This window comes from Ricinus communis, chromosome 7, assembly GCF_019578655.1.
Source record: "Ricinus communis isolate WT05 ecotype wild-type chromosome 7, ASM1957865v1, whole genome shotgun sequence".
Classification (NCBI taxonomy): domain Eukaryota; kingdom Viridiplantae; phylum Streptophyta; class Magnoliopsida; order Malpighiales; family Euphorbiaceae; genus Ricinus; species Ricinus communis.
The window spans coordinates 27,197,116-27,223,281 of NC_063262.1; the positions used below are offsets into that span (position 1 = coordinate 27,197,116).

General features: G+C 31.7%; 4 protein-coding genes across 7 annotated transcripts; 1 reads left to right on the plus strand and 3 right to left on the minus strand.

Moving 5' to 3' along the window:
* Positions 1 to 647: 647 nt before the first annotated feature.
* On the minus strand, positions 648 to 3,832 carry LOC8273490 (lysM domain receptor-like kinase 3). Its single transcript, XM_048377224.1, has 10 exons — positions 3,265 to 3,832; positions 2,689 to 2,857; positions 2,385 to 2,589; positions 2,188 to 2,277; positions 1,990 to 2,095; positions 1,705 to 1,856; positions 1,529 to 1,626; positions 1,283 to 1,421; positions 984 to 1,082; positions 648 to 847 (listed from the first exon to the last, which is right to left on the minus strand). The coding sequence occupies exons 1-10, from the start codon at positions 3,830 to 3,832 to the stop codon at positions 683 to 685; spliced, it is 1,791 nt and encodes a 596-aa protein (XP_048233181.1). The 3' UTR covers positions 648 to 682.
* Positions 3,833 to 5,952: 2,120 nt separating this feature from the next.
* LOC8273492 (protein POOR HOMOLOGOUS SYNAPSIS 1) lies at positions 5,953 to 11,442 on the minus strand. Of its 4 annotated transcripts, none has more exons than XR_007216564.1 (10): positions 10,270 to 11,442; positions 10,022 to 10,138; positions 9,348 to 9,413; positions 9,149 to 9,252; positions 8,813 to 9,018; positions 8,682 to 8,734; positions 8,510 to 8,537; positions 8,177 to 8,253; positions 6,514 to 7,391; positions 5,953 to 6,296 (listed from the first exon to the last, which is right to left on the minus strand). XR_007216564.1 is itself a non-coding variant. In XM_002527868.4 (8 exons), the coding sequence occupies exons 1-8, from the start codon at positions 10,546 to 10,548 to the stop codon at positions 8,195 to 8,197; spliced, it is 912 nt and encodes a 303-aa protein (XP_002527914.1). In that variant the 5' UTR covers positions 10,549 to 11,440; the 3' UTR covers positions 7,885 to 8,194. The 4 variants fall into 4 exon arrangements, 2 of the variants coding, with proteins under 2 accessions (XP_002527914.1, XP_025014687.1); XR_007216563.1 differs by having other exon boundaries at positions 8,166 to 8,253; XM_002527868.4 differs by lacking the exons at positions 5,953 to 6,296; positions 6,514 to 7,391 and having other exon boundaries at positions 7,885 to 8,253; positions 10,270 to 11,440.
* Positions 11,443 to 12,096: 654 nt separating this feature from the next.
* On the plus strand, positions 12,097 to 17,067 carry LOC8273493 (anthranilate phosphoribosyltransferase). Its single transcript, XM_002527869.4, has 10 exons — positions 12,097 to 12,699; positions 13,140 to 13,625; positions 13,713 to 13,870; positions 14,149 to 14,232; positions 14,314 to 14,366; positions 14,486 to 14,567; positions 14,872 to 14,979; positions 15,294 to 15,417; positions 15,614 to 15,699; positions 16,566 to 17,067. The coding sequence occupies exons 1-10, from the start codon at positions 12,333 to 12,335 to the stop codon at positions 16,785 to 16,787; spliced, it is 1,770 nt and encodes a 589-aa protein (XP_002527915.1). The 5' UTR covers positions 12,097 to 12,332; the 3' UTR covers positions 16,788 to 17,067.
* Positions 17,068 to 17,406: 339 nt separating this feature from the next.
* Positions 17,407 to 20,532, minus strand: LOC8273494 (ribose-phosphate pyrophosphokinase 4). Its single transcript, XM_002527870.4, has 7 exons — positions 20,021 to 20,532; positions 19,609 to 19,924; positions 19,402 to 19,497; positions 19,115 to 19,183; positions 18,382 to 18,510; positions 18,152 to 18,251; positions 17,407 to 17,783 (listed from the first exon to the last, which is right to left on the minus strand). Exons 1-7 carry the CDS (start codon positions 20,398 to 20,400, stop codon positions 17,650 to 17,652), a joined length of 1,224 nt encoding a protein of 407 aa, XP_002527916.1. The 5' UTR covers positions 20,401 to 20,532; the 3' UTR covers positions 17,407 to 17,649.
* Between the last annotated feature and the right edge of the window lie 5,634 nt (positions 20,533 to 26,166).

The window sequence follows — 26,166 nt, forward strand, 5'->3', positions numbered from 1 at the left end:
TTAATTTTTTTTTTTTTTTGCTTCGAGACGACGTAGTTTTGAGGATTTAGCCATAACTTTTTACAGGTTTTATTTATTTTACAATATCTGATCTGCATTTTTTTATATTTTAATTCTTTTTAGTTGATTTTTTTCTTTTTGAGTTTTCAATGGCCAAAATTGACTATTAATATTGGTTTTTTTCTTGGAAACAAATTCAATCATTTATTGAACATGTTAAATTTATATTATGCTAAATTATTAGATCAATTAACTTCACAATTTAATTTTAAATTTATAATTGCTCTCAATTTTTTCTTCTCTGCTCTCAACTAACTATCCTATAAATTGCAATTATAATTCTATAGTTTTCCAAAATGACCATTTGCAATAAATAACAAAAATTATCTTAATATTTTGGTTGGATGAAATTATAGAGATAGCAATTTGTGATTATACATCACTGAATTATTAGTCCAACATTTATTGTAATAATATTTTCTTTATGTTTTGCATCACAAAATTGAAATAAATAGAGAAGAAAAGAAAAGGTATGAAAAAGAAATAATCATAAATTTTCCATTTGTACATGAAAATTTCCAGAATATATAATTAAGCAGTTGGCTAGTGAATTATGTGACTGAAGTTTTAACACAAGTATTTGACACCTCAAATCAAACACAGACCTTGAAATTGTATTTCTCTATCTTCCATTATATATCCCACTAAAAACTGTGCTGTTCCCTCCTAAGGATGCTTCCCACTCTACTGAGGAAGTCATGATTTTAGATAGATTTGGAACAATATCTCTCATTTCTGGCCTGTTGATTGGGTCTTCATTCAAACACCATTCTGCAATTTCTGCCATCTGCAGTTTAAAAAGACATAAATGGTGTTTTCATAAGACTGAGAATCAACAATATAGTCCAGTCCAGGTATGTGTCAAAAATGGGGCAGTCAGCCTCTCATACAGGGTGAAATCTAATAGTATATATCAAGCTAACCTTGTAAACATCCTCTACAGGGAAGCTGCCCTGAAGATTTCTATCTACAGAATTTTCCAAGGCGGTCTCTGGATCATCATCTTCAAATATTTTGTAAACCTGAAAACGAAGGCTTTGCTTGGTAAATCGTGGCAAGATCATAGTAAATTATAATGACATCTTTAAAGACATTTTCTTGGTTTTTTTTAATGTCGCCTGCACTGCACTGGCTAGCTACTTTTAAGTCTTCAACTAGCTAGAACACATCTATTTGAACTAGTACTTCCAATTTTCATTTCCTGAAGAATTTTTCGACTCACCACTGTAATTAGTGATCTCGTCTTTGTAGGCTCCCAGTTGTCACGAACAAGTGCACGTTGGCCTGTTATCAGCTCCGCCAGAACTACTCCAAATGCAAATACATCAGTTTTTGTGGTCACCTGTAGCTCCTTAACAGATCTATATATTAAGTCATTCATGAAGAAAGTCAGTCTTTCTTTTTTTATTTTCTTTTTCGGTAGAATAGACTCTTATGAAACAGCAGATATCGAAACATAAGAAATTACTCTGGAGGAAGATAGCCTGGTGTCCCAACCAGTCGTGTCGCAATTAGATCTTCATCATTTGTTCGTTCAACAAGCTTTGCCAACCCAAAATCTGCAACCTGCAGAAATGATTTTTTTTGCTAATCAAATGAATCTGTAGTCTAGTTTAGAAGGAGGGGTAATTATGTTTTAGGTACCTTCGCTCGTAATCCTTCATCTAGCAGAATGTTACTGCTCTTTATATCTCGATGCACATAGCGTGTTTTTGTGTGGTCGTGAATATATTCAATTCCCTTCGCAGCATCCACTGCTATCTGTGTTCTTGCTGTCCAAGAGAGGGCCTGATAACCTGACAGACATTCATTGCATAAGGCTTGTTATCAGAATCTCCTGGTAATTGGAAAACTGTCTTGCTATTTTTTAAAACTTGAACTGGTCTTAATAATTAGTAAACTTAAGGCATGCATCTAGTGATTGAATACCTTTAAGCAATGGATCATGAAGATGATCACTAAGTGATCCATTTTGAATGTACTCGTAAACCAAGTAAAGATGGTCGTCGCCGCTGGCGTACCCCAATAGCTCCACCTGCAACATGTTATATTTTCAAATTAACGTATGAAATTGAAACCATCGATCTCATTCGTGGTAGCTGTATTATAGTCTTGAGTATAACTTACCACATTTATGTGATGGATTCTACACAAGACTTTAAGCTCGGCAAAGAACTCTTTGGATTTATTTGATTTCATCTTCTTTATTGCAACCTCCTGAATTTGAAACAAAGCAAAGTTTAGACCATTAACCTGCATTATGTAGTAATATTTCCTTAATTAGCTAGTAATGGCGAAGGAGAATGAAGAAATTAAGGTGATACCTGCCCCGCTAGTTCTCCAAAGTAAACACTCCCGTATCCACCTGCTCCAATTTTCCTAGATTCATCAAAGTTATTCGTAGCTTCTTCAATCTCTTCTGGACTGTATATGACTGGTTTTTCTGATTCAAAAGCTGTTCCATCTGTAGAATGTAACTTTATTGTGAGTGCTATCTCCCTTTTACTTTTCTTGCTGAACGAATTCTGCCTAATTATTACAAATTTAAGCCATTTCTAAATTGAATTTCGTTCTGACTTTTTTAGTTTATTTGTCTAACCTTCAATTATATCCATATTCAGAATCTGCAAGGAGTGTCCTCTTATAGTACTCATGCTTTTAGATAGTGCTTTTGGGTCTTCCTTATTGTTTGGTTGAGATATCTTCATCCTGAGAACGATTATTATCACTGTGATCATTAGAAGTAACGTCACAACTGATAGTATGCTGATGATAATGGCCCACTTCTGCCTTTTTCCTGATTCTGCACAGAAAGTAAGGCAAGAGATTGTCAAATTACACAAATGATTCATTTATCAGTTTCACTGAAATCTCTCCACTGCATCCAAATAAACATGAAATCTTCTTTCAATGTAATTTTACCTGATGTGATATGAAAATGCCTTGAAATTTTCAGAAACATAAAGGAAAATAATATCCTGTTTCTTTTGCTAATATAGACTCCAATGGTTTTGAACAAAGCTTTGAGATGATTACAATCATTCTTGACTAATGAGCAAGAATGATATTGTCTAAAGAGTCAAAAAACAAAAAGAGAAGAAAACAAGATAGAACTTCCGTGTATAATTCCAGAATTTAGCTTAATGCAAACCAAGGAAAAGAAAAAACATGAGAAACCATGAATTTTAGGAGAGAATTCCGAGCCACCTGTATTTGGAGTTGGAATGCCATTGATCTCCTTAGGCACAAACAGGACCCAATCAGGTCTTAAGAAGTTTGGATCTTTTATCACAAAACTGTTCATGTCCAGTATGCCACTTGTAGTAGATGATAATCTGCTAGCAATATCTGATAATGTGTCTTGTTGCTCAATAGTATATGTTACGACAATTTGGGACTCACTTTCTACACAACCACACAGAAGATGCATAGGAACTTGATATCCTGTAATAAAAGTACTACTTTCATTTCCAACTTCCCAAGCTTGCCCGCTGTACATCTGATCTGAAACATTCAGAAATGTGTCATTTTCTTTCACTTGATAGATTGCATCATAAAAGTATGCTTTGGTGCCATTGACATTTTCGCAAGAACATGGAACCATTATTATATAGTCTTTTCTATCTCCATTCAAGATTGGAGTTATCTGGGTTATGCTGACATTGTAAAAATAAGCAATTTGATCTATCTGCAGACCTTTGTTGATATGGTATAAGGAGGCATTACACATCCTGACATGATTCGATTCTTCAGAGCAGGTAAAAGGGTGCATTGAGTTATTAGAGGCGAAAACTCGAACTAGTAAGGTTAACAACAAAGGGATTAAGAAACTCGGAAGGAGATTATCAGAAGACATTGTTTCAGGACATGGGAAAGAGGAATGACTTTTCCATAAAAGGGAAAAAGATCAGAAAAAAGAAATGAAAGATTGGAATTAGCAATGGTAGTTTGCTCTCTTTGTCATTACTTGTTTGTTATACCTCTAATATACATTGAAGTCTTTTTGATAACGTAGGAACTGTCAGCTTTTCCTACATTATGGCTTTTGTGATTTACAAAGCCTCTTTCTTGGCTTATAGTTAGATAATATGGAGTTGTCGATGCTTACAACTTGCGACAACTTTTGTCTACGGCAGAACAATATAGATGTTGGGTAGATCCTGAAGAATGCCAGGTACGTGCTTCACAGCTTGGAGCTGGCTTGACTATTGTAGTGTAAATTTACTATTATAAGCCTATTGGCCTCCTTGCAACATTGAACATACAGAATAGTGTTATAATGATAGTTTATTGTACTTTGTAGTATGATTAAATTATTAGTTTTAATTGCATATATTAGAGGATAAATTGAACTGGGAGATTGTTGTTTTTTCTTTCAAGTGTTTGCAAGGAGGATTGCATTTGAATATTCTGAACCCCTCTAGTAAATAATCTGAGATACCCGTTAAGTTTCTCCTCTGTTTTTTTTATGAACCTAAAAAATAAAGAAATTATAATTTAATTAATTTTATGGTATTGCTTTCGCATTTACTTTTCTTTGTTTCATTTCTATAGCCATGTACCTATGAGGTTTCTTTATTTTATTCAGAATGTTAGAAATTATATTTTATTTTTCTCATTTGCAGATTATTATAATATTTGAAAATTACAATCTTAATTAAAACACCATTGAAGTGTAATGATCTTGTTCTAAGGAGTTTGGCATAATCAAGAATACCGATTTCCAGATTATGGAGACCAAAATATCATTGCCTAAACTGCCGGATGACATCACTTTCCTGACGGAAAACTAATATCGTCGCCATATTGTTAACGTTTTTGCAAGGAAAGCTTATACGACGAGGTTGATATGCTAGAGACGTTAGAAAGTCGACACATGTCCATAATTATTATACATTAACGCTTAAGTTTAGGTTTATATTTAAGCATATAGCATTTTGGAGTTGTTTTTATTCATTTAAAAATTTAAATAAATTTAAAATGTGTCGATAGATTTTTATGAGTGATCAATAATTATTTTAAAAATTTTAATATAATTACATATTTAAAATTCAAATTTAAAATATCAATTAAAATATCAACTCATACACAATACTTTTAAAAGTATTTTAGTGAATATAAATATATGATAATTTTTATCGCTAGTACTTTTGTCGTGAGATTGTAAAATAGGTGGCAAAGCTAACGTTCCGATAGACCTGTTCCTCAGTTGCATATGTTTTGTAATTATATACTCTTGCTTATTTATTTATATACCCAAACAATAAAAAATAATAAACCAAGCCAAAAGACACCAAAATTAACTTGAAAAAACCGTCGTTGTGCGGAAAATCACATAACTATTCTGAATAACTTCACTATTTTAAATAAAGAATGATGCAATCCATCAACTTTTCTTCGAAGTTGAGTCCATAATAGTGAGAACAATATAAGAAATACCCCTTCAAAAAATTTACACAATCTCAATTCTCCTTAATTGATGCCATGCAGAGTATGGTATATAAATTTCAGTTTTTGTGCTTTCAACTCTTTGCTCTCTATTTTTATTCTTACTGTTGCAGCGCGGACACTCCCCATTATTTTCCTTCACTTTCACTTCATTGTCACACAGCACAAACCTTCTTTTTTTTCTGTCTCAATTTTGTGCTGCAGGCCACCACAATCAAATACTCACTCCTTATATTAGGATTTAATTCAGTACCCTAACCAAACTTTTTCCTAAATTTATTTCTGATCTTATTTTAATGTTACTTAATTTCACACATTAGTCCAAGTGATAATATTGTAATTCTTACAAGCTGAAGCTTGTTTGAGCTTCAAGCCTCAGCTGAGAAGATTATATTATGAAGCGGTGATTCCAACTTACATATTGAGATGAAACCAGAAAACTAATAATAACATGAAAAGTAACATTCGATTTCTCCAGGGTGAAGAAGTAGACATTACTTATAAATGAATCTGATAGATCTTTTTCCAAAAATAGAGATCACATGATCAGTTCGATTTTTCCTAGGGTTTCTCCAAATGAAAGGTAAGTGCAAAATTCACTCTTTATTGTCCACTACTCTGTTAATAAACTATTTAAATTTCCCAGTACATGAGAATATAGAAACATGCATCTCTAAAGATTCTTGTTGTCTTCCACGTTTACCAAGTACCCATATAACATGCCACGGCAAACCATCTTCACCGATCGAGTCTTCGTATGATTTTACTAATTTATGGATGGAGCAGGGCTGCAGATACATGGAAATGTAAAGGGTTAGTTATTAATTTTAGGCAATTCCTTATATAGAGATTACTTTTCACTCTAAAAATATATAGAACTATCACATATTCGTCAGATTCAATGTTTTAAAGAAAAAGTTATTTTGTGACATTTTCAATTAATTGGTATGGCATTTGCTTACGTTACATTCCAGAATTAGATGGAATATGAAATCCCATACTCACCTGGGAGCCACATCAAGAGTTAGCTGCACAGGCACAAACAACACCCAACCGGCAACCAGCATGTTTGGGTCTGTAATCAGCAGGCTGTTCATGCTCTGAATACCACTCACAGTGGAAGATAGTCTGTTGGCAATGTCTGATATTGTGTCATTTTGCTGAACAGTGTATGTTACCACAAATTGGGAGTCACTAGCTACACACCCAGACAAAAGATGCATTGACACTACATTTCCTGTAATGAATTTACTTTCTTCATCTCCGACTCCCCAAGCTTGCCCGCTATAAATCTGTTCTGAAACGGTCACAAAAGTGTCGTTTTGTTGAACAGTATAGGGTGCATCATAGAAGTATGCAGTGGTCCCGTTGATGTTTTTGCAAGCAGCAATGACGGATATAATATAGTCTTGACTGTCTCCTCGGGGAATTGGGCTGATTTCGGTTAAGCTTACGTTATAAAAAGCAGCAATTTGTTCTTGCTGAAGGCCTTGGTTGTTATGGTACAGGAAAGCTAAGCAGCCATTTGCGGTATCAGAGCAGTTAAAAGGGTACATAGAATTGGAGGCGAAAACTGGTGCAGTTAGACTCGCCAGTAAAGGAAAGAGAAAGAGAAGGAGATTATGAGATGCCATAGATGTGGTCGTAGAAAATGGGATTTTGCTTTGATAAGGAATGAAATAATTAAGTTCTGTGTAGGATTTGATGGAATTTTAGCCTGGACATATAGAATAGAGATGATTGTGACTTCAACGTTCCGGTTTACTGGTCTAGAATATTTAAAGAATTTTTCTTGTGGGAACCGCCCATTAAGAAAGTCATTATCCATGGCATACAACATTTTTGTTTCTTCCATGGCTGCCTGCTGGCCTGCAATTCGTCACCTGTACTTTCACAGTTGTTATATCCTGATGATCCTCATATAGGATTAGATAATTTTCTGCCAATGTGGCTCCAATGCCTTTAGTGCATCTAAACTGAATTGTATTTCCTTCTATAAGACAAATTAGAATCCAAAAAGCATGTTGTATCGGGTACTAATTAATCAGATTAACTTGATAAGAAGGCTAATATAATCTTTTATTCCGAGAGTCCTAGCCACAGGGTCTAAATTAAACAACAAAAATCCTCCTCTTTCGCTAATGTTATTCTAAGTGTTACATTGGCACCTGGCGGTCACTCTTTCAGATCACTACTTCTCATCCTATAGTATTATACCAACAATGTCTATACCATCCAACCATTTTCTTTATTGAGGAACATAATATCTAACATATTGAAAATAAGTAAGTTGCATTATCTCCAGTTTATAGCTAATAAATTCTGGTTTAGGTCTTATAAAGGGAAAATTGACGACAATGTAGCATGACGCCCATATAAAAAAAGAATGTGGCAGCAACCACGATTAAGCAAAGAAAAAAAGAACAATCAGGAGAACCCAAAAAGAAACAGCCACTAAAACACCGAGTTTTTATAGAAGGGATCGACATCAAATATGCCAGTGATGTGTATTTCCTTCTCTGGCCAAATCTTCTTTGTGGGTAACCTATAAGCTAATATCATATTAAATGCACTATGAATATATCGGGGGCAGGGTTTATTTGAATTTTGAATCTAAAGACTAACACCTAAATAGGAAACAGGACGGAAATTTGAACCTTTTACGTACAAAAGCAGGAGAGTAGAATCACAGCAACAGATCATCTCCAATTTCACTAATAACTTTCTCCACTTTAATCAACATCTCTGCCAATTCAAAATCGATAACCATGACAAATTAGCAAATTATTGAAACATATTTTCTAGAGATAGTTTTTCATTATTCTTATCTAAGCATTAGCTTCTAAGCATCATGCCTTCCAAATCCAAATAGAGTGTGGTTGCATGATATCAAAGTTAAGCAAAAAGTAATATAAGCTCCAGTCTTGGTGGCAAGACAAAGCCAAAGAAAAGAAGGGTTAGAAATTACAGCTACAACTAGGTTAAGGTTAAGGGAAGTTACCTTGGAAAGAGGAATCTTCCATGTATCTCTACAACAAAAAGAGAAAAGAGAAAAGCATTAACAAATTAGCTAGCTGGAGAAAATGTAAGTTTAGAAGTGGCTGCGCCAAGTATCACCATACAAGTCTAGTGACCAGACATATTCATACGTAAGCAAAACTACAAGAGGATACCGCAATTTGAGATTTGAGATCGACATCCTCAAATGAAGTCGGCTGGGCTGCAACTGCACCAGTTCAAAGTGAAGTGTCAATAGAATGAATGAGTTGAAAATTTGTAGTTGTAGCTGGAGCAATCTATCTACCTTGCTGGACCTCAGAACAGCAGTTGCTCAGAAATGAAGCAAAGCTAGGAGGCAAAGCAGAAGAAATGTCTTCATGGTTGCGACTTGGTAATGTTTTCTCGGTTTGTGAGTCTTGCTCAACTTCATAGTTCAAACTCAATGGGAATTGGGTTTCGAAAGAAGAAGTCTGAACGGGAGTCATGACACTTGATTCCTCCTCACAAGCTCTGCAAGCACCATTTGTCATTAAAAGTCTTGCACCATTTGATTTCGGTTAATAACTCTTCTTGATAAGATAAAATTTTACGTACTTGATGGTTTAAGTAAATTAGGTAAATGGAAGGTTTCACATTTTACCTAGATGGAATTCCGTCAGCAGACATGAACTTAGATTCCAAAGAAATTTCAGATCGAATGTCACTATTCAGAGGTTCAGTTTCAGTGGAATCCTTCAAGATATCCTGAAAAGACAAAACAAATAAAACACCATGATTGAAATGAGGAGGAATTTTTCCATAATTTTATAATGGTGGTAATAAAATTCCCACTTATTAACCTTCAAAGCATTTATAAATGTCTCCGCTTCAGAAATCACAGAAAATCGCAACGCAAACTTCTGGATCTGCAAGCAACCGAAAACAAGTCTCTAGGATATAGCAATAAAATAAATTACGGAGCTAATTAAATTTTGATTTTAGCGGCAAAAGAAATCACTGAGTTACATTCTGAGTTTAATTAGATGTATAACTACAGTTGAAATGTAGATAATAATAATAAAAGCAATTTCACACATTGCCAACCCTGCAAGAAAAACAAACTAAAAGAAGCCAACGTAGTGACAAAATATGGTCAAAAATTTTTTGTTGTTGTTTGTGCTAGAAACAGATAAAAATCCTCAATTTGAGATTCATAACTTCTACACCGATAACACATTAATTACATAATTTTTCTTTTCTTTCTCTGTTTGAATCAAAAGGAGGCCATAGGCCTAAAGAATTTAAAAATTACAAAATCAAAAGGACGTGACATCTTATATTCAGACTTAAGTTCATATTAGCCAACCAATCAGCACACTGATTGGCCTCACTGTAGGTGTGAAGAATTCTGACCTCCCAATTCCAATGAAGCATTCAATCAATTTCTTGAAAGAGAATGCAGTTTAGCTCCGTACTGTAGCATAGTGTTTGGAAACTCTAAAGTTAAATTGAATTCTAATTAGTCAATAATTACCTGGCCAAGAGAGTCTTTATAGCTGACAAACAAAGATCTGCTACCTCTAGGAGGATATCCAGATAGACATGACACTAGTGGCCATGTGAAGTGCAACTTTGAAACATAGTGCTCTTCCTGAAACCATATTTATTTACTTTTTTTTAGTTTCATTCATTATTTAATAACAATCAAAGCCAATGAAGCTTCTATAATAATCCTTGTGAAAAAAAAAATGAATAAAAAAATTTTCAAAAAACAAAACTCACAAGGATATTGCCGTGCAAACAGACGGTGAGGACAGCGTGAGAGATGGATTTGTAGTTACGGATTTGCAGAGATGCGGTTGGAGAGTGAGAGGAAAGCCAAGTGCCGCGAGTCCCTTTGTATCGGCAACTGTTAGAGAAAGGGATGAGCGAGGGATGCGTGGAAGGGAGAGAAGGATAGGTGATAAACCGAGAGTATGAGACTTTTTGCCATTCTTCTTTGATGTTCGAAACAGATTTCTCTTGAGGTTCGCTTAGTACTAATGCTAGAGATCCCGCCATTGTTTTTTCTTTAAGCTTAGAATTGGTTCAGGTTGGGTGAGAATTTGAAAATGGAAGAGGGAAAGCGAGTGTGCTTGTTAATAGGAACCCGCGGTTATTCGAGTGAAAACGGACCCGGTAGAAAGGCCCGTGTTACTACCACGAGCCCAATTTGATTAGTATTGGTATTCAGTTATGGGCCGATTTGCATTTATGAACAAAAAACATAAATAAACAAATAACAAGTTTTAAAAATGGTAAACCCCATAATTATATACGATTAATGTTTATTTTAAAAAACATCATACGTTTTGTTTATATAGATTTTATAGATAGTTGGTCCTAAGGTGCTAGAGAGCAATTAAGGTGATAATAAGGGGGTTTGCTCTTCTTCTTTTTTTTTTTTTTACAAATTAAAGTATTGTTATTTTATTATTTTTATTAATTAGCTCTTTTTTTTTTTTGTGAATATTAATTAGCTCTTTCGAAACACCAACTTGAAATCTTATAGTCATGAAATGGTAAGACTATATAAATGGTATCCAACTTTTTAATTTTTTGCTATTTTGGTATTTAAATTGTTTTGTTCAATTAAATGTCTAAATTTAAAAAATGAGATATATTTAAATGCTTCAAAATTGTTAGATTCATTGGTGACCAATTTTGCCTGCTTTTATTGAATAAGTCAGCCACGCCATACAAAAATAATGAAAAAATAAAAATTAACTCATTTAATATCCTTCCTATTTTTGGATGTTGAATGGTTAATACTCTTTTTAGTTAATCATTTGATAAATGTGATTACCAAATTTATTAACTTAAGTAATTAGTCGATAAATTATTAGATTTTACATGCATTTGGGGAGATATTAGGAATGAATATAGAAAATTAGGAAAAATAAGGAAATAAAAGTGAAACAAATGAAAGTAAGGTTGTTTTTATTTATTTTTTCTTAATTTTGTATGATGGGGCTATAAGTGAAGGTGAGCCTGAATTTTATTTAGTCAACACTTTAGTGAGACTAAATCAATCACAAATATTTAAATGTATCAAAATTTTAAAATTTAAATGTTTAGTTGAACGAAAAATATTTAAAATATTAAAATAATAAAAATTAACAAATCAAGACTCCATTGAGCTATATGCAATTGATATATTATTCATAGTAAAATAATTTTTTTAGAAAAAATAGTGATTAGTATTAGAATGAGCTTCCTTTGTAGGATGATATTTTTATATTTTTAAATTAGTCTTCATTTACAAAAAAGAGTTCACATAAAACTATAGCAATTGTAGATAAAATCATAACTTTTTAGAAGAATCAAGACATGCAAAATGATTGAGCTAAATTGGAAATCGGTGTGCATTAATTGGCAAACCAAAAATTAATATTCATATACTCCATCTTTTTTTTAATTTTTCATTAGTGTACTATAACAATCTAAACATAAATAAGATGTTGAAATGGGTACACAACATCTTATTAGAACCTTACAAAAACATGTAAATTCACTTACATTTGATTTCAGCATGAGTTTCACGATGAATAAATTCAGAAAGAGAGCTACTATTCTTGGCTCGGTATTATCTACCCCGCCCTTCTTCATCTCCTCCCGTGTCTAGCGGTATTCAAAAGATATAGGAAAAAAAAAAAGTCAGAGCGTTGACAATTTATTTATTTAAAAAAAAAAAAATACTATTAGCGTTCATAACCAGCTGCTCGCAGTAGCGAGTCTGTTGCATCAAGTTCCATTTCTTATTTCCCAAAGCAAAACCAGAGAGAAAGAGAGAGATAGAGGTGATCATGAAAGCGCTGATTAATCCAGAACCTTTTTCTATCTCAATCCGAATCGCCAGTCCTAGCAATCTCACCCATTCAAGACTTCATTCTTCTTGTTTACGATTCTCTACAGACCGTTGTATTGGACGGAGAAATTTATGTTTGATTGTTAAAGCAGCTGCACTAGACTCGGCAATACTTGATCAGTTAGGGATTCCTGAATCCGATATTAAGAATCCGGCGGTTTCTTCTTCTTATCGGAATTCCAAATTACCCAAACCGAATCAAACCGTGTTGGATGCTCAAGCTAGGGTTTGCACAGGTCCTACTCAAACCAGGCCGCTCAATGAAGACCAAGCCTTTAAAGTGCTAGATACCATTTTAAGATCAGGTAAGCAAACATTAAGGCGTTGTTTGGATTATAAAAATAATTGGAAAGAACTCAGTTTGTGTTTTGGAAAGTCTAAAAACCCAAGAACTGAGTTTGATTGAAGTCTAATCAACTCTCACATATGGAAAAAGTTTACTGGAATTCAATTCTTTCAATTTTTTTTTTTTGAATCCATTTTTGAAGAAATTGAAATCATGTCAAAAGGAACATGATTGTGCAAGAATTTAGTTCAATTGAGTATAAGATTTCTATTCTTTTTAAAGTTGAAAGTTGAAAGTTGAAATTGAAAAAATTGAATTCGAGCAACTATAATTGAATTCTTGCATTTTTAGACTTTTCAAGCACTGGGTTCTAGAATTTCCTTTTTGAATTTTGTCTTTTTCTTTTTCCAGGTAATCAAAATTGATTGTTTTTTCCTAATGTGCGTGCGTGTGTTTTAGCTAGGGGAGAGCTTAAAGATGAAGAGAAAGTGTCAAAAGCTCAGCTTGGGGCATTTTTTGCAGCAATGACAATACGTGCAAATGCATTCCCAGAAGAAACTCAATGGAGTGAAGGGGAAAAGCGAGCCATGAATAACTTTTGGCCCTTGCTTGTTCGTGCCCTACCGCCTGATCTGATTTTTATTGCGGATCCTGAAGGTTCGATTATGAGTATTGGGAGTTCAATTGGGCCTCAGTATGTTGGCAATTGTACAAGTGAGATGAGATTAGTTGGTGCACTTAGAGAGATTTTGGCTGGTGGCCATCTTGGTTACGAGGAGGTTCAAGGTGTTTTAAGAGAGGTTCTTCCATTGAATGTTGGAGATAATGAATGTTCAGGAGGAGTTAGTGAGTCATTGCTTTCAGCTTTTTTAATTGGTCAACGTATGAATAGGGAAACTGATAGAGAACTGAAAGCATACTGCCTTGCTTTTGATGATGAACTTGGTAATTTCTTTTATGCTTACTTGATTATTTTCTTTAGTAGTTTGGATATCGCTTTTCTGTGTAATTCAACTTTCAGTTGGTCATTAGGTTCTCCACCAGTTGCTGATGTTAGGTCATTGACTCATTATGGTGAACCTTATGATGGGAACACTCGTTTCTTTAGGAGCACTTTATTTGTTGCTGCAGTTAGATCTTGTTATGGTGAATCTTCGTTGCTCCATGGTGTTGATTGGATGCCACCTAAGGTCAGATCTCTACATGTTTATTGTTGTAGCCCGTATGTTGTTTATTTCTGTTTTCTTTGATCATGAAGTTATTTTAAAAGCAATTGTTAATCCCACTAATAAATTTCACCGTTCAACTAAAAATCTTAATATAAATTGAATCCACACAATAAAAGTGTAATGTAATTTTATTGGTTTAATATATTCTCTTACCTGCATGGACCATAACTTTCTATGCAATTTTTATTTGTGTCCTGAGCTAGATTTGTTACTATTTGACTGGTTCTGTAATTTATTAGGGGGGCATAACTGAGGAACAAATGCTGAAGTATATGGGAGCAAATACAAGCTTGACCCCTTTGCAGGCTAAAGAACTTCTTGAGGTCTTTGTCACATACTAATTTCCAGTGCCGCTTTGTATTTTCTCTGGTCGCCCTTTCTAACTTTCTTGACTGTAATTTCAGGATGAGGAGGTTGGTTTTGCCTACATAAGTCAGCGTGAAGCTTGCCCACCTTTGTATGAAATCCAACCACGTATATTTATTTAAGCCTTTCTCTGCTTCTCCTTTTAGAGTGTGACCTCCTTGTGTGTCTCTTTTCCTGCTTATGAATTGTTTTCTTATCCTTTATCTTTAGATACTCATTGACTGGGTTGAGAGAGCACATAAAGAAACGTCCCCCACTTGCAACAACTGAAAAAGTTCAACAATTTGTGAGGGTAAGCCACATTCTTATTGACTAGCTTGTTTGATTATATACATCTTGCTGGTCCTTATTTCCACTTTAAGAAAATCCTCGTGAAATGATTGAAATATCACTTATTTATTCCTAAGGAACTTCTTGTGTGTGCTTTTGCAGGAAACATATATTCCTCTTTTAAGGCCTCAGTAGATATAGATTTGCATTATGCGTGTGTTTACTTGCTATTACTCTACTCTGGATAAAATAATGCTTATTGTAGCATTTAATAACTTGTAAATGCTAGACCAATCAGCATGTAATAACATGTTGTTTTTCAACAGGCTCAAGGGAAGGAAGCAATTGTTGCTGGATTTTATCATGAAGGTTATGAGGAACCTCTTTTAATGCTCATGAAAAGAAGAGGTGTTCATTCTGGTTTGGTGGTGAAGGTTTGAACTTAGCATTTTCAGACGTTGTGACTCAATAGTAATTTAATTTTTAGATATTCTGAAACAGCCCTGTCACAAAAATATCTTTTAACTTTTTAGCACATTGGAAATTTTTAAATGGAAAATTGAAGCGGGGTTCTACATATGATCTTTGATACTACAAGGCATCGCTATACAATGGCAGAGGTTCCTTTAATCTTAAAACGCAGAACAGAGGATTTTTAGATGGTTCCTGTTAACCTACTAATATAGCCTTTTGGTTTCAACTATTAAAAGCAACTACTTATCCAGTATCTAACGATACTCTAATTTAGGGTGAGGAAGGGGCCCTCTCAATGACAACAAGATTGCGCTCTGCAAATGCATCAAAAGGACTTCCAGTAAACTACTGCTCAGGTTTCCGCTCCTTGAGCAGAGCATCTGCTTTTGAAGTTGACGGTTTGCATTCTTTACTCATATGGCTCCTTTAAATCCCTTTAAAATGTTCTATAATTGCTTAATTTTGAATTTGTAACTGAGTTCCTTAATAACATCCTAGTTCTATTATTATAACTGATATTCACATTCACATATTGACTACATACTTCATTGAACCTTTCTTCTATCACTGATATCTCAACTCTTGGTATTTCAGGGGTGTCACGTGAGAGTTTTAGTATGGAGGTTAATGCCAAAGACTATGGTTTTGAACCCACTGATACGCCAAGAACTGATCGATCAGTGAGTTTTTCAAGTCCATAATTATTATTTTCTTCTCTCTGTCAGTCTTTCCATTGGCTTAAACTCCAATCCTGTGCTTGATGGTGGTAGCATGCAGCTACCTCTCCAACACATGGTTCAAATGTTCTGTCCTTTTCCTCCTAACAACTTGGTTGGAAATTCAGGGGACTGATTCGTCAAGATATTTGTCCAAAAAGAAAAAGGCTTTCCCATCCCACCATTTATGTCTATTTAAGATTTATTTCATGTTGGGCAAATTTTCCAAAGACCACTAGAGAAAAGAGAGGTGCATCCCTCGTGCACAACATGGAAATACCTAGAAATTAAAGAAAAAAGATAGGTTCACTGACCTGCTACAACTAGAAATGAAAGAGAAAAGATAGTTTCACTGTAACATCTAGAAATGAAAGAGAAAAGATAGTTTCACTGACCTGTTACAGGTTAAATATCATCTAGCTTGGTGGTTACTTTAATTTAAGGACAGAACTTGTTTGTTGTATTTTGCATCAGAATAGCTATAGTATCTTTGAGACAGTACTGGTCCAATGATCCAGGATATTTAGATTAACCATGTATTCTTATACTTCTAATTTGGCAAAATATGCCAGTTTTTGTGGTTCCTAAATTAATTCCCTCTATGTTCTCATTGTCCATTTAACCTGTTTGCTGAGGTCTGAGAATGCCTTTTAGTTAACTTAAGACCTGCTACTGCATCTTGAATCAGACATCTGATTTTTATTTCAACCAACCTAAAGTTCGTTGCGCCATTGGCTAAAATGGCTTTCCTTCCCGTCGGATTCTCATTCTTCTGAGGGTTTTTCTTTCTGGTCAGCCACAATGATGTAGAACTTTTTTTTCATTATCAGGTCTCTAAGAATATTGAGTTGGGTTTAGCAGCTCTTCATGGCCAGAAAGGTCCAGCATATGATCGAATTGTCTTAAATGCTGGAATGGTGGATCACTTGCTAGGATGTGATGGCGGGGAAGATATCCCCACTGCACTGGACAGAGCAAGAGAGGCCATTGACAGTGGTAGGGCTCTTAAAAGGTTACTTAATTACATAAAGATATCTCACAGAGTAAGATGAATGAGGTTCAACTGGTTCACACTTGATTTTGTCTGTTGTAAATTTTTCCAAAGTACTGACTGTTAATGGAGAAGAGGGGGGGGAGTGCAATGGTCATGGGATTTTTCCCATTTTGAGTTTTATAAATTAGTTAGCTTCTGATCTCATTGTTGAGTTTTCATCATCTTTACCTGCCTTCTTCTTTTTCAGTCATTCTGTAATATTGTTTTCTGTTGTATAGACATTGGAAATTTTGGTTACCAATAATTTTTCTCCTTAACAAAGGGAAAACTCCATATTATTTCGATGGCCTGCACATATATATGTAACCTCTATGTGGTTTAAGAAGCTGCAATTGTCATGCAGCCATGACTTAAACAGGAATTTTGAAATTCATTGCAGTATAATTTGCGTAAAGATGAAATTCAGAAAACAGTTATATGTTATTCTTATAGCAGAAGGACGGCGTGAGAAATTAACAGACTTAATAGTAATTATATAACTGCGCAGAATAAGTGTCCCCATCATCGGCCAAAATAGTTATTGCTTTCATTATTGTTATATAATGAAGCTGTTAAAAGGTTTAGCATTTCATCCCTAATGAACAGAAAATTAGTCCGTCAAGCCAACTCACTCAGAGTATGAGAGTTTTTCCAGGTATGACGTTTCCATGCTCTGGCAAAAACATTTTTATTTCACCGAGGATCAAATGAATTTACATTCTGCAGCCATGAAATTTCAAATGCCAAATTTTTATGGATGTTTACTTACAATCAAAATAAAAAACTACGAGATTGAGGGCAAAATAACAACAAAAACCAAAAAACTCAAATATCAACAATTTCCACCGCTTGTAATTTATGTCGGAGATGATTAGATGCTATTAGATCTGAAGTGCAGCTGCTATGGAACTGGCAAGGCTAAGAACTTCAAACGGTGGTTTATTCATCACCTCTCGCACTGTGGATGGGCAAGAATCTGTAATCCAGAAGTAGGTCAACCCATTCCCCGGATGGCCTGTATAGAGAGCAGCAACTTCAAGGACAGAGAAAGAGAGAAAAGAAAGAACTGGATAGTGATCGAAACTTGAAACCAATAAAGGAAACATCTTTAGGAGGAGTAAGGAAAATAGAAACAAACTCGCTAAAGGGCTTTTAACTTTGAAGCTAGATGCAGTTATATCATCAGTATCATTGAAAAGGAAAACGATATGCATTTTCTTGAACAATCTTTTCACTAAGCTTACAAATTCTTTCAGAAATTTCTTACTTCATGATCTGGGTGCTCGTATTTATAACCCATGATATGCAACTTTCCAACAAGAAAATGGAAAGTGGCTCTGAAGAGTAAAGATTGAATAATAACTGAGTAGATGCATGTATTACCTCCATTATCAAATTCAAAGCGTTCCCATGACCTATTAGGAAAAATTCCATGAGTGACATAGGCACTTATTCTTGCTGCTCCATGGTCAGCTAAAACTTTCTACATAACATAAGGACAAAACGAGTAAGTAGACTGATTTTCCATTTAATCTCTATTTCAGTCATTTAGTTTTTGAGAGCTTGATTAAAATCTACAACCAAACCATGCATAAGTAGCTGGTAACTCGTACCTGGCATTCAATAAGCGTGCCACCTGATTGAACCAAATCATCAACAATTACAACATGTCTTCCTTGAGGGTCCCCCTCCTTGATACGCACAATTCTTTGGTTACCTTCCCGAACTTTAGCACAAACAATCTGCATGTCAAAATATCAAATGGTGAAAAATTATGCACAATGAAAGCAAGCTGTTATGCAGGTGAAAGATGTAGAACCAGAAAAAGAGAAAAATAGTATAATATAGTGGAGCAGCAACTAGTTGGATACTTGGATGCAGACATTAAGTTATTCCAATGTATCAATTGCATGCACAAATATAGGTCGATTAGATTTGTAACCTTAAAAATGAGAGAAGTACATAAGGATAGTTAGCAAGCATCATTGAGATATAAATTTGAGTAATCTTCCTTTTGCGAGACAGCATTTTCTCGACTTTTAGACAGAATGTGGCTTCCAATTAATAAATTGGTGTGGATGAGAACTGAAGAGCCTCGACTAAAGAAAAAATAAGTGTTGTGCATTCTATCTCGGCAAACTAAACTACCTTGAATGCTATGTTGAATAACCTTACATGACTACAATCAAGATGTTGTAGTGAAATAAGCTAAGCCCATTCTTCTTGATTGGGGCATTGACGGAATTAAGCATGTACACAAACACTTGTACTGATATCAGATGTATGACAAATGCAATTATGAGCCTAGTACATACTATACAAATAATTTAACCTTTTAGTTAGTACCATGGGAAAATGCTGCAACTGATTGTGAAACCGTTTCCATGCACCATCATCAGGAAAAGCTATTGCTATCTGAAAATTAAAGAAAACAATAAACCTCTCAGAGCAAGAAAAACAGTAACCGACCTCATCAATAAATTTCAGTTTCAAGCACAATTTACATAAAAGATATAGTTTTAGATTACATCATATCTTCAAATTCATTCGTGAACAATCACCTTAATCCTACATTTATAAGTCAGATTAAAAACTAGAGTATCTCACATTGCCCAACGTAACAAAAGTCTTACGTTGTCAGAATCAGGGAGTTGCTGGAGCCGATTTTTAAGCAAAGGTATTCCACTCTCAAAGAAAGGTAGAATATTATCGCCAAAGTAGAATCTCTCCTAAAATATAAGCCAAGAAAGAAAAGAAAATTAATTAACTAAAGAACACAATGTTACAAAATTATCAAAGGAAAAGAAAACACAAAGTTAAACAAGAATATTGGGTTAAACCTGCAAAGCATGAATATCGAAAATGACTAAGCTAGTAGGGCCTCCTCTTGAAGTGGGTATGTTAGATAAAATCCTAGCAAGAGTAAACGCAGTAGCAACATCTCCTTCATCCTCCATACGCTCAGAGGTACCAGTAGGAAAGAAAGGAAGGACCAAAGTGAAAGAAGAGATAAACAATTTGGGCAATGCATAAATTATAGAAAGTTGCTCAAAAATCACTTGTGGTGAACTAAATGATGCGAGAAAAGCTACATGCTGCCCTCGAATAGCTTGCGCATTTGGTATAAATAAATTGGGGAACCCGTCCTCAAATTTCCTACAAATTTCAGTCCAATTCAATACTAAACCAACTATTCAAATTTAATAATATTCACAAATAAGCTTTTTATAAAGGTTGCAACTTTTACATCACCTCCAAGTGATTGCCCGGAGCTCAATGGCGTCTGACTCGGCGGCGACACGCTCAGCTAAAGCTTTCGTCTCGTCACAGTAAAAAAGGCAGACTCTTTTCATGGTTTTTGAAGCTGATTCTTGTGCTGACGCGGCAGCCATTGAAACTGATTTTGAAAGTGAAAGAGAGGAACTTTGTATAATGTGATCAGTTCCCGATAGAAATTTTAAGCTTAAATTTTGAGGATGATTATTATCGCACTTAACCGTCAGAATTTTGGATTTTGATGGTCTGTTGACTTGAAGAAAACATGAAAGTTTTGGACTTTTGGCGGCGGAGCTTGCTTTGGTGGTGGTTGTGATGGTGTTTAAAGGGTTTCTGAGTGGCGAGGTGGCCGTCATTTGTGGCGGAGTTAGCTATACGTGCGGATTTTCGTTAGTGTGTCCGGAGAATCGGAAACGACTACCGTCTGGGGCTGCAGATAGAGCTGGTACATAAAAGCACGTTTTATGTGTTACAGCAAAAGAGCCCCGAATCAATATATAACATTTATATAAAAATGAAAGTAGAAGTGTAATAGAATTTTAACTCAATAATAATTGTATTTAATTATGTTTTTAATATTAAATCAATTTTAATATGAAAAATAATATATTAATATAATGTCATAAAATCAAAGTAATATATTAAAATAGTCATAAGGTGGTTCTAAGAATTAAAGCCAAATACTTAATAATGTAAGTAATACTTGGGATAATTTATCTTCTAATCACTTAATAATAAATTAATTTGAGTTTCATTGCTAAAGTTAGTGATTATATCTTAATGAATTAAAGGTTGTCTCTTTTGTTTAGAGTGTTACGAAATCAAAACATCTTTTTGTTTTTCTATTATGGAAGTGATGGTTTGGTTGTGATTATGACTTGTCCATTATATCTATATAATAAGTCTCTTATACTGTATTTGTGAATCGGTTTATTACGTTTGTACATCGAAAATGAAATTTCTTTTAGCCCTTTGTGAGTCCGCACAACGATTCCTTTAAATTTTGAATTTATAGCCACGATGGTGAATAAAATTGGTTTTAGTCTATATTTCTATATCTATATTGTATACAATAAATTTTGAGACATAAAATTTTTAATATATTTTATTATCTAACATATTATACGAGTTTTTATATTAATATTATATTTATTTATTTATTTATTTTTGATATAAAATATAAATTTATATGTAATTTTAAATTTTTATTAATTTATTGGCTTTTTTTATTAATTCTAAAAATAATATTTTAATAATATTTTTAAATTATATTAACTAATAAATTAATTTATAAAAGTTATATCTTAATAAATTTTCTAATTATACAATTTTTTTTAATCAGACATTATACAATTATATCTAAGATATTTGATTTGTTATTATCTTTATAAATATTATGAACAATTATATTAAAGTTAATTTATAAAATTATATTTATATTATTATTTATAATTAAAATAATAATAATGACGGCCATACAATTTATCCAGATAAATTGCTGATTTTAATAAATTTAATATGCGTTTGAACAAGTATATAACCTACGTGCAAGATTAATTAAAAGAAAAATCAGACCAACCAATTCAATCGAAATAGAATTAAAAGATTTATTAATTTTGATTTTGATTTTGATATTTTTAATTTTGGAATCCATCGGTTACGTTAATTAATGAACTTATACCTTCTAAAGAAACTAATGAACTTATATTTTAAATCTTTTAAAGTTTTTTTTTTTATTATCTATTAACCCAAAGTCAGTCGGTTAACTAAATGATTTTTATTTTTTTAGTTGATCAAAATCCAATAATTAGTCCATTGATTTTTAAATTTATTGAATGAATGACTTTTTTTTTATCAGTTATTACTTTAATAAATTTCGAACCAAATTCGGTTAATTTCGTTTTAATGCCAAACCGGGCTCACTCTAATGAGAGAATTTTTCTTCCAATTTTGATGTGAGTACCTTTGATCAAAGTCTTAAATCTGCCACGAATATAATATGATAATACAATTAGCTCATCAATTACCAAAAATTGAGTAATCCTCACATGGTGCCCCCACCACTATAGAAATATTCCAGCTCCAAATAATTGAATATCTCAATGCGTAAATGCACATTTGATAAATACATATTATATATATATAAGGTATTTTAATAATTTATTGAAATATTTTGTATACATAATATATAAAAAATACTAGTTTATTACCTCACTTTAGTCTTATTGTCTCATTTCAGGTGTTAATAGCCAAAAAGAAAAAATATGAGCTAAATATATATAAATGTATTTAAAGTAGACTGTCACTATTGAAACTTAAAATAAAGACGTATGGACATTAATTTTAAAAATCTATCAAAAAAATACAAAACCCACAAAAAATTTAATTATTTATTATATAATTATGGATAACTACTTTTAAGTTGTTTATTTTATTTAAAATAGTTAAAAGAATAACTATAGAAATGTTGTACTTAAAAAATAATTATGAAAAAGAAATCTCTACAAGCAGTGAGACCACTTAAATAAAGAGAGGAGAATCTGCACATATCTGTGATTCTTCTTTCTGCAAATTCTCTATAATTCACCTTCTACAAACACTTTAGTTAGTTTTTGCATTACCTTTTGGAAATCTAATAAGCTTTTCAAGAAGTTAAGGGTGAGGATCAATCATCTTTGTACCTTAAAAGAAATTTAGATTTTAAGGGAGTCTTTATTTTTTATATTATTTTTATGTCTTTTTATTTAATTACAATGACCGTTTGATTAAATATATCAGGCTAATTTTCATAAGTGTTTAATTTAGTTTTTTTTTTTATTTATGTATGAAGTTTATTTATTAATGAGTTTAATGAATAATTTTTTTACCTTCATAATTTTATTAGTTTCATCTATTATTATTCGTTGACCATCATATCAATTTAATAATAATATTTGTTATCAAAATCTTTAAGTTAAACGTATTAGAAACACCATCTTTACTTTAATCTATGTTGGTATAAGAAACCTAGGTGGCATCATTAGTTTGAGTGATTTAAAAAAAATGCACATCACCATTTTATTTATTAGACGTGAGTTTAAAGGAAAATAAAGAGATTACTAAATATTGGCTAGACTAAATACTATTCTACCATATAGTTTATATTAATCATTCCATTTGTATATTTACTTTATTTAATTTCATTTATAAACATTAATCTATTCTCAAAATATTGGCTTAGAGTGTTTAAATTTATCTTTTAAAATTCTTGATGTGATAGTTAGTTTTTATTGTACATGCTCTACAGTTCCTTGTGAGATTGACTTTATAGTAAGCTTGTATGTACTATTATTCGGTTCGTACACTTCCGAGTACTAAGTTTAAGACATCAACATTGTTCACAATTCCTTTTAATTGAAAAGAAAAAAAAAAAGTAGTTAGTCTGATGAGTAATGATATGTTAAATTGCGCTACTGGGGTAAATTATATTTTGGACTAGATATACTATAGAATATGTACTCGGTATTGAAAACGTCGATGTTTGGTTTAAATAAGAAAGTTGGAAAACAAATGAGACGTGCGGGAGATTCATTTCCAATATAACGCCCTATCTCATATGCGGCAATTTGAAATAGAATCGCGAATTAAAAGCAGTTGTTTGGTTCCATTCTTTAGACTTTCGAATTAGATTCTACAACCTTTAATTCTTTTTTTTTTTCTTTTTTTATCTTCCTATTTTTTTATCTTTTTCTTATTTATTGTGTGATTTTCTTTTTTTCTTTTTATTATATATAATTATCTACGAATGAGATATAATTTTGAAACTCATATTTGATGAGCTGAAATTATTTATTTATTTATTTATTTATTTTTTTTAAGTTCATTATTTTGTGAATGAAATGATTGATAGAGCAATGAATGGATGAAAATTTAGAAATTGTAAAAAATTATTTAAATATGATTATAGATTGATTAAATATAATATTTATCATTATATTTATTAAAAATGTAATAATAGTTTCATTATCGAAAAAATAATAGGTACATTATATAGAACATTGAAATTTATTATGTATGAACTATAAATTTATCACTTTATTTATATTTTAATAACTATTTTTTATTTTTAAATGAAATAGATTCATTTATAACATATTAATATTCATTACATATGAACTATAGGTTTATCATTTTATTTATAATTTTGAAAATATATTTATTTTTAAAATGAAATAGGTCCATTTTGTAGCACATTGAGATTTATTGTATATGAACTACAAATTCATCATGTTATTCATAATTTTGATAACATTTTTATTTTTAAAACAAAATAGGTATATTTTATAGTACATTGAATTTTATGTCACTAACAAATGAATATAGAAGTTTTAAGTAATGATATGTCATGTGTGCATAAAAATAAATTAGTATTCATGGGTTATAATGAACATGTTTATTATCTACAAATAATAGGTTCATTAAAGTATTAAATCAAATATATAACATAGTTTCATAGTTTTATAGATTCGCTATTCATAGGTTATAATCAACATCTTCGATCAATGTATCATTTGAGGTTCATCAAATATATAATAAAAATCTATTAAGTATAAGTTATAATTAAGAGGCTCATCATGTACTAGGAACAAATTCATCAAAATATAACAAATATTTATTTTTATAAAATATATCTATTAAAAAAATTTATACATACTAATTTAATATAGAATCAAAAACCAAATAACAAATAAAAAAAATAACATGTTTAATTTAACAGTAAATTTCATACACATATTTCATATAAATCACATATACATAAGCTAATTTAAAAGGTATATCTTTTATATAAAACAAATAATATATTCATCAATAATAGAAAGTATAAAAATATTTATTTTTTATTTATAAAATTTAATTTTGTAAGATTTAAACTATAGGTTCTTTAATATTTTAACTATTACTTTTGCATGCAATTTATGTAATTATATTAAAATATTATTTTAAATGAATATGAATATATCAATAAAATAATGAGATTCCATAAATTTTAAAAAAGAATTAAAATTAAAAATTAAAAAATTATGAAAATTGTAATTTTAAGAATAAGAAAATGTGTAAAAAAATGGAAAAAAAAGTGAAAAGAAGTTGATTTTTTAAAATTAATATTTTGACAAATGGACCAAAGAATTCCATAATATCATTTCCATACCTGTGATCCTATGCTCCACCGAGATAGAGGAATTGTAGAGTTAATAACTAATTAATAAGCTTTTGATATTGCCTTTAATTTAAACCAAATATATGTGTTAAATAATATTAATTTATTATAATTTAAATAAAAATATTTGATTCGTTAATAATTTTAGGATTTGTTGTAATATGTTATCTATAGAATTTTAATTTTGAAATTTTTACCATATTTAAGAAAGTAATAATAACTAACATATTAATCAAATAGACTTATTAATATTTTATGATTTTATATTTGTTATTAAAATATTACTGTATTATGTTATAGATGAATGAAGTTGATAATAATAATAATAATAATAATAATAATATATTATTAGCATATGTGTATGTCCAATCCATCCAACTAATTGATCGTCCAATAAGATTTCAAAGTCCCACTTTATCTTTCTCTTTAGTAAAAGAATATTAAATAAATGCATTTGCCTACTTATGTTTTAAATTCGATAATTATCTTCCTAACATGATACTAATACATCATTAGCATATGTGTATTATCCATTCCATCCAACTCATTTTATCGTCCAAAAGAGATTTGAAAAATTAGATCCTATTTTTATCTTTAACCAAAGAATATTAACATACATTGGTGTATTTAATAAATCATTAAGCTTTATGCAATTAAAAAAATAGTATTATTTTATTAATGAATAAACATTCAAATAATTATATCACTCACATGTAATCTTATACTATTAGCAACAAAAATATTATAAAAAGAATTTATATTATTAGCATATTTTGGATGCAAATTCTCTTTGTAATATTTATTGTGCACCTTCTCATTAATCCTTTGATAAATTAGAAAATACATAATTATTTTTAATGAAATAGTAATATATTATTGTCATATGTGTATGTCCAATCCATCCGATTCACTTGATTATCCAAGA

Bases quoted from the DNA above. Each gene is read 5' to 3' on its own strand.
- LOC8273493 (XM_002527869.4), top strand. From the start codon at position 12,333: ATGAAAGCGCTGATTAATCCAGAACCTTTTTCTATCTCAATCCGAATC. The intron at 13,871-14,148 runs GTCAGATCTCTA...GTAATTTATTAG, and splicing joins TTGATTGGATGCCACCTAAG to GGGGGCATAACTGAGGAACA. The intron at 14,980-15,293 runs GTTTGAACTTAG...ACTCTAATTTAG, and splicing joins ATTCTGGTTTGGTGGTGAAG to GGTGAGGAAGGGGCCCTCTC.
- LOC8273490 (XM_048377224.1), bottom strand. From the start codon at position 3,832: ATGCACCCTTTTACCTGCTCTGAAGAATCGAATCATGTCAGGATGTGT. The intron at 1,627-1,704 runs GTACCTAAAACA...TCATTTCTGCAG, and splicing joins ATGAAGGATTACGAGCGAAG to GTTGCAGATTTTGGGTTGGC. The intron at 848-983 runs GTTAGCTTGATA...TTTAAACTGCAG, and splicing joins CTGTAGAGGATGTTTACAAG to ATGGCAGAAATTGCAGAATG.
- LOC8273492 (XM_002527868.4), bottom strand. From the start codon at position 10,548: ATGGCGGGATCTCTAGCATTAGTACTAAGCGAACCTCAAGAGAAATCT. The intron at 10,139-10,269 runs GTGAGTTTTGTT...ATATGGTTTCAG, and splicing joins GTTTGCACGGCAATATCCTT to GAAGAGCACTATGTTTCAAA. The intron at 8,538-8,681 runs GTATCCTCTTGT...TTTTTGTTGTAG, and splicing joins ATCTCAAATCTCAAATTGCG to AGATACATGGAAGATTCCTC.
- LOC8273494 (XM_002527870.4), bottom strand. From the start codon at position 20,400: ATGACGGCCACCTCGCCACTCAGAAACCCTTTAAACACCATCACAACC. The intron at 18,511-19,114 runs GTACTAACTAAA...TTTGACATGCAG, and splicing joins AGTTGCAGCATTTTCCCATG to ATTGTTTGTGCTAAAGTTCG. The intron at 17,784-18,151 runs GTAATACATGCA...CTCTCTATACAG, and splicing joins CTTTGAATTTGATAATGGAG to GCCATCCGGGGAATGGGTTG.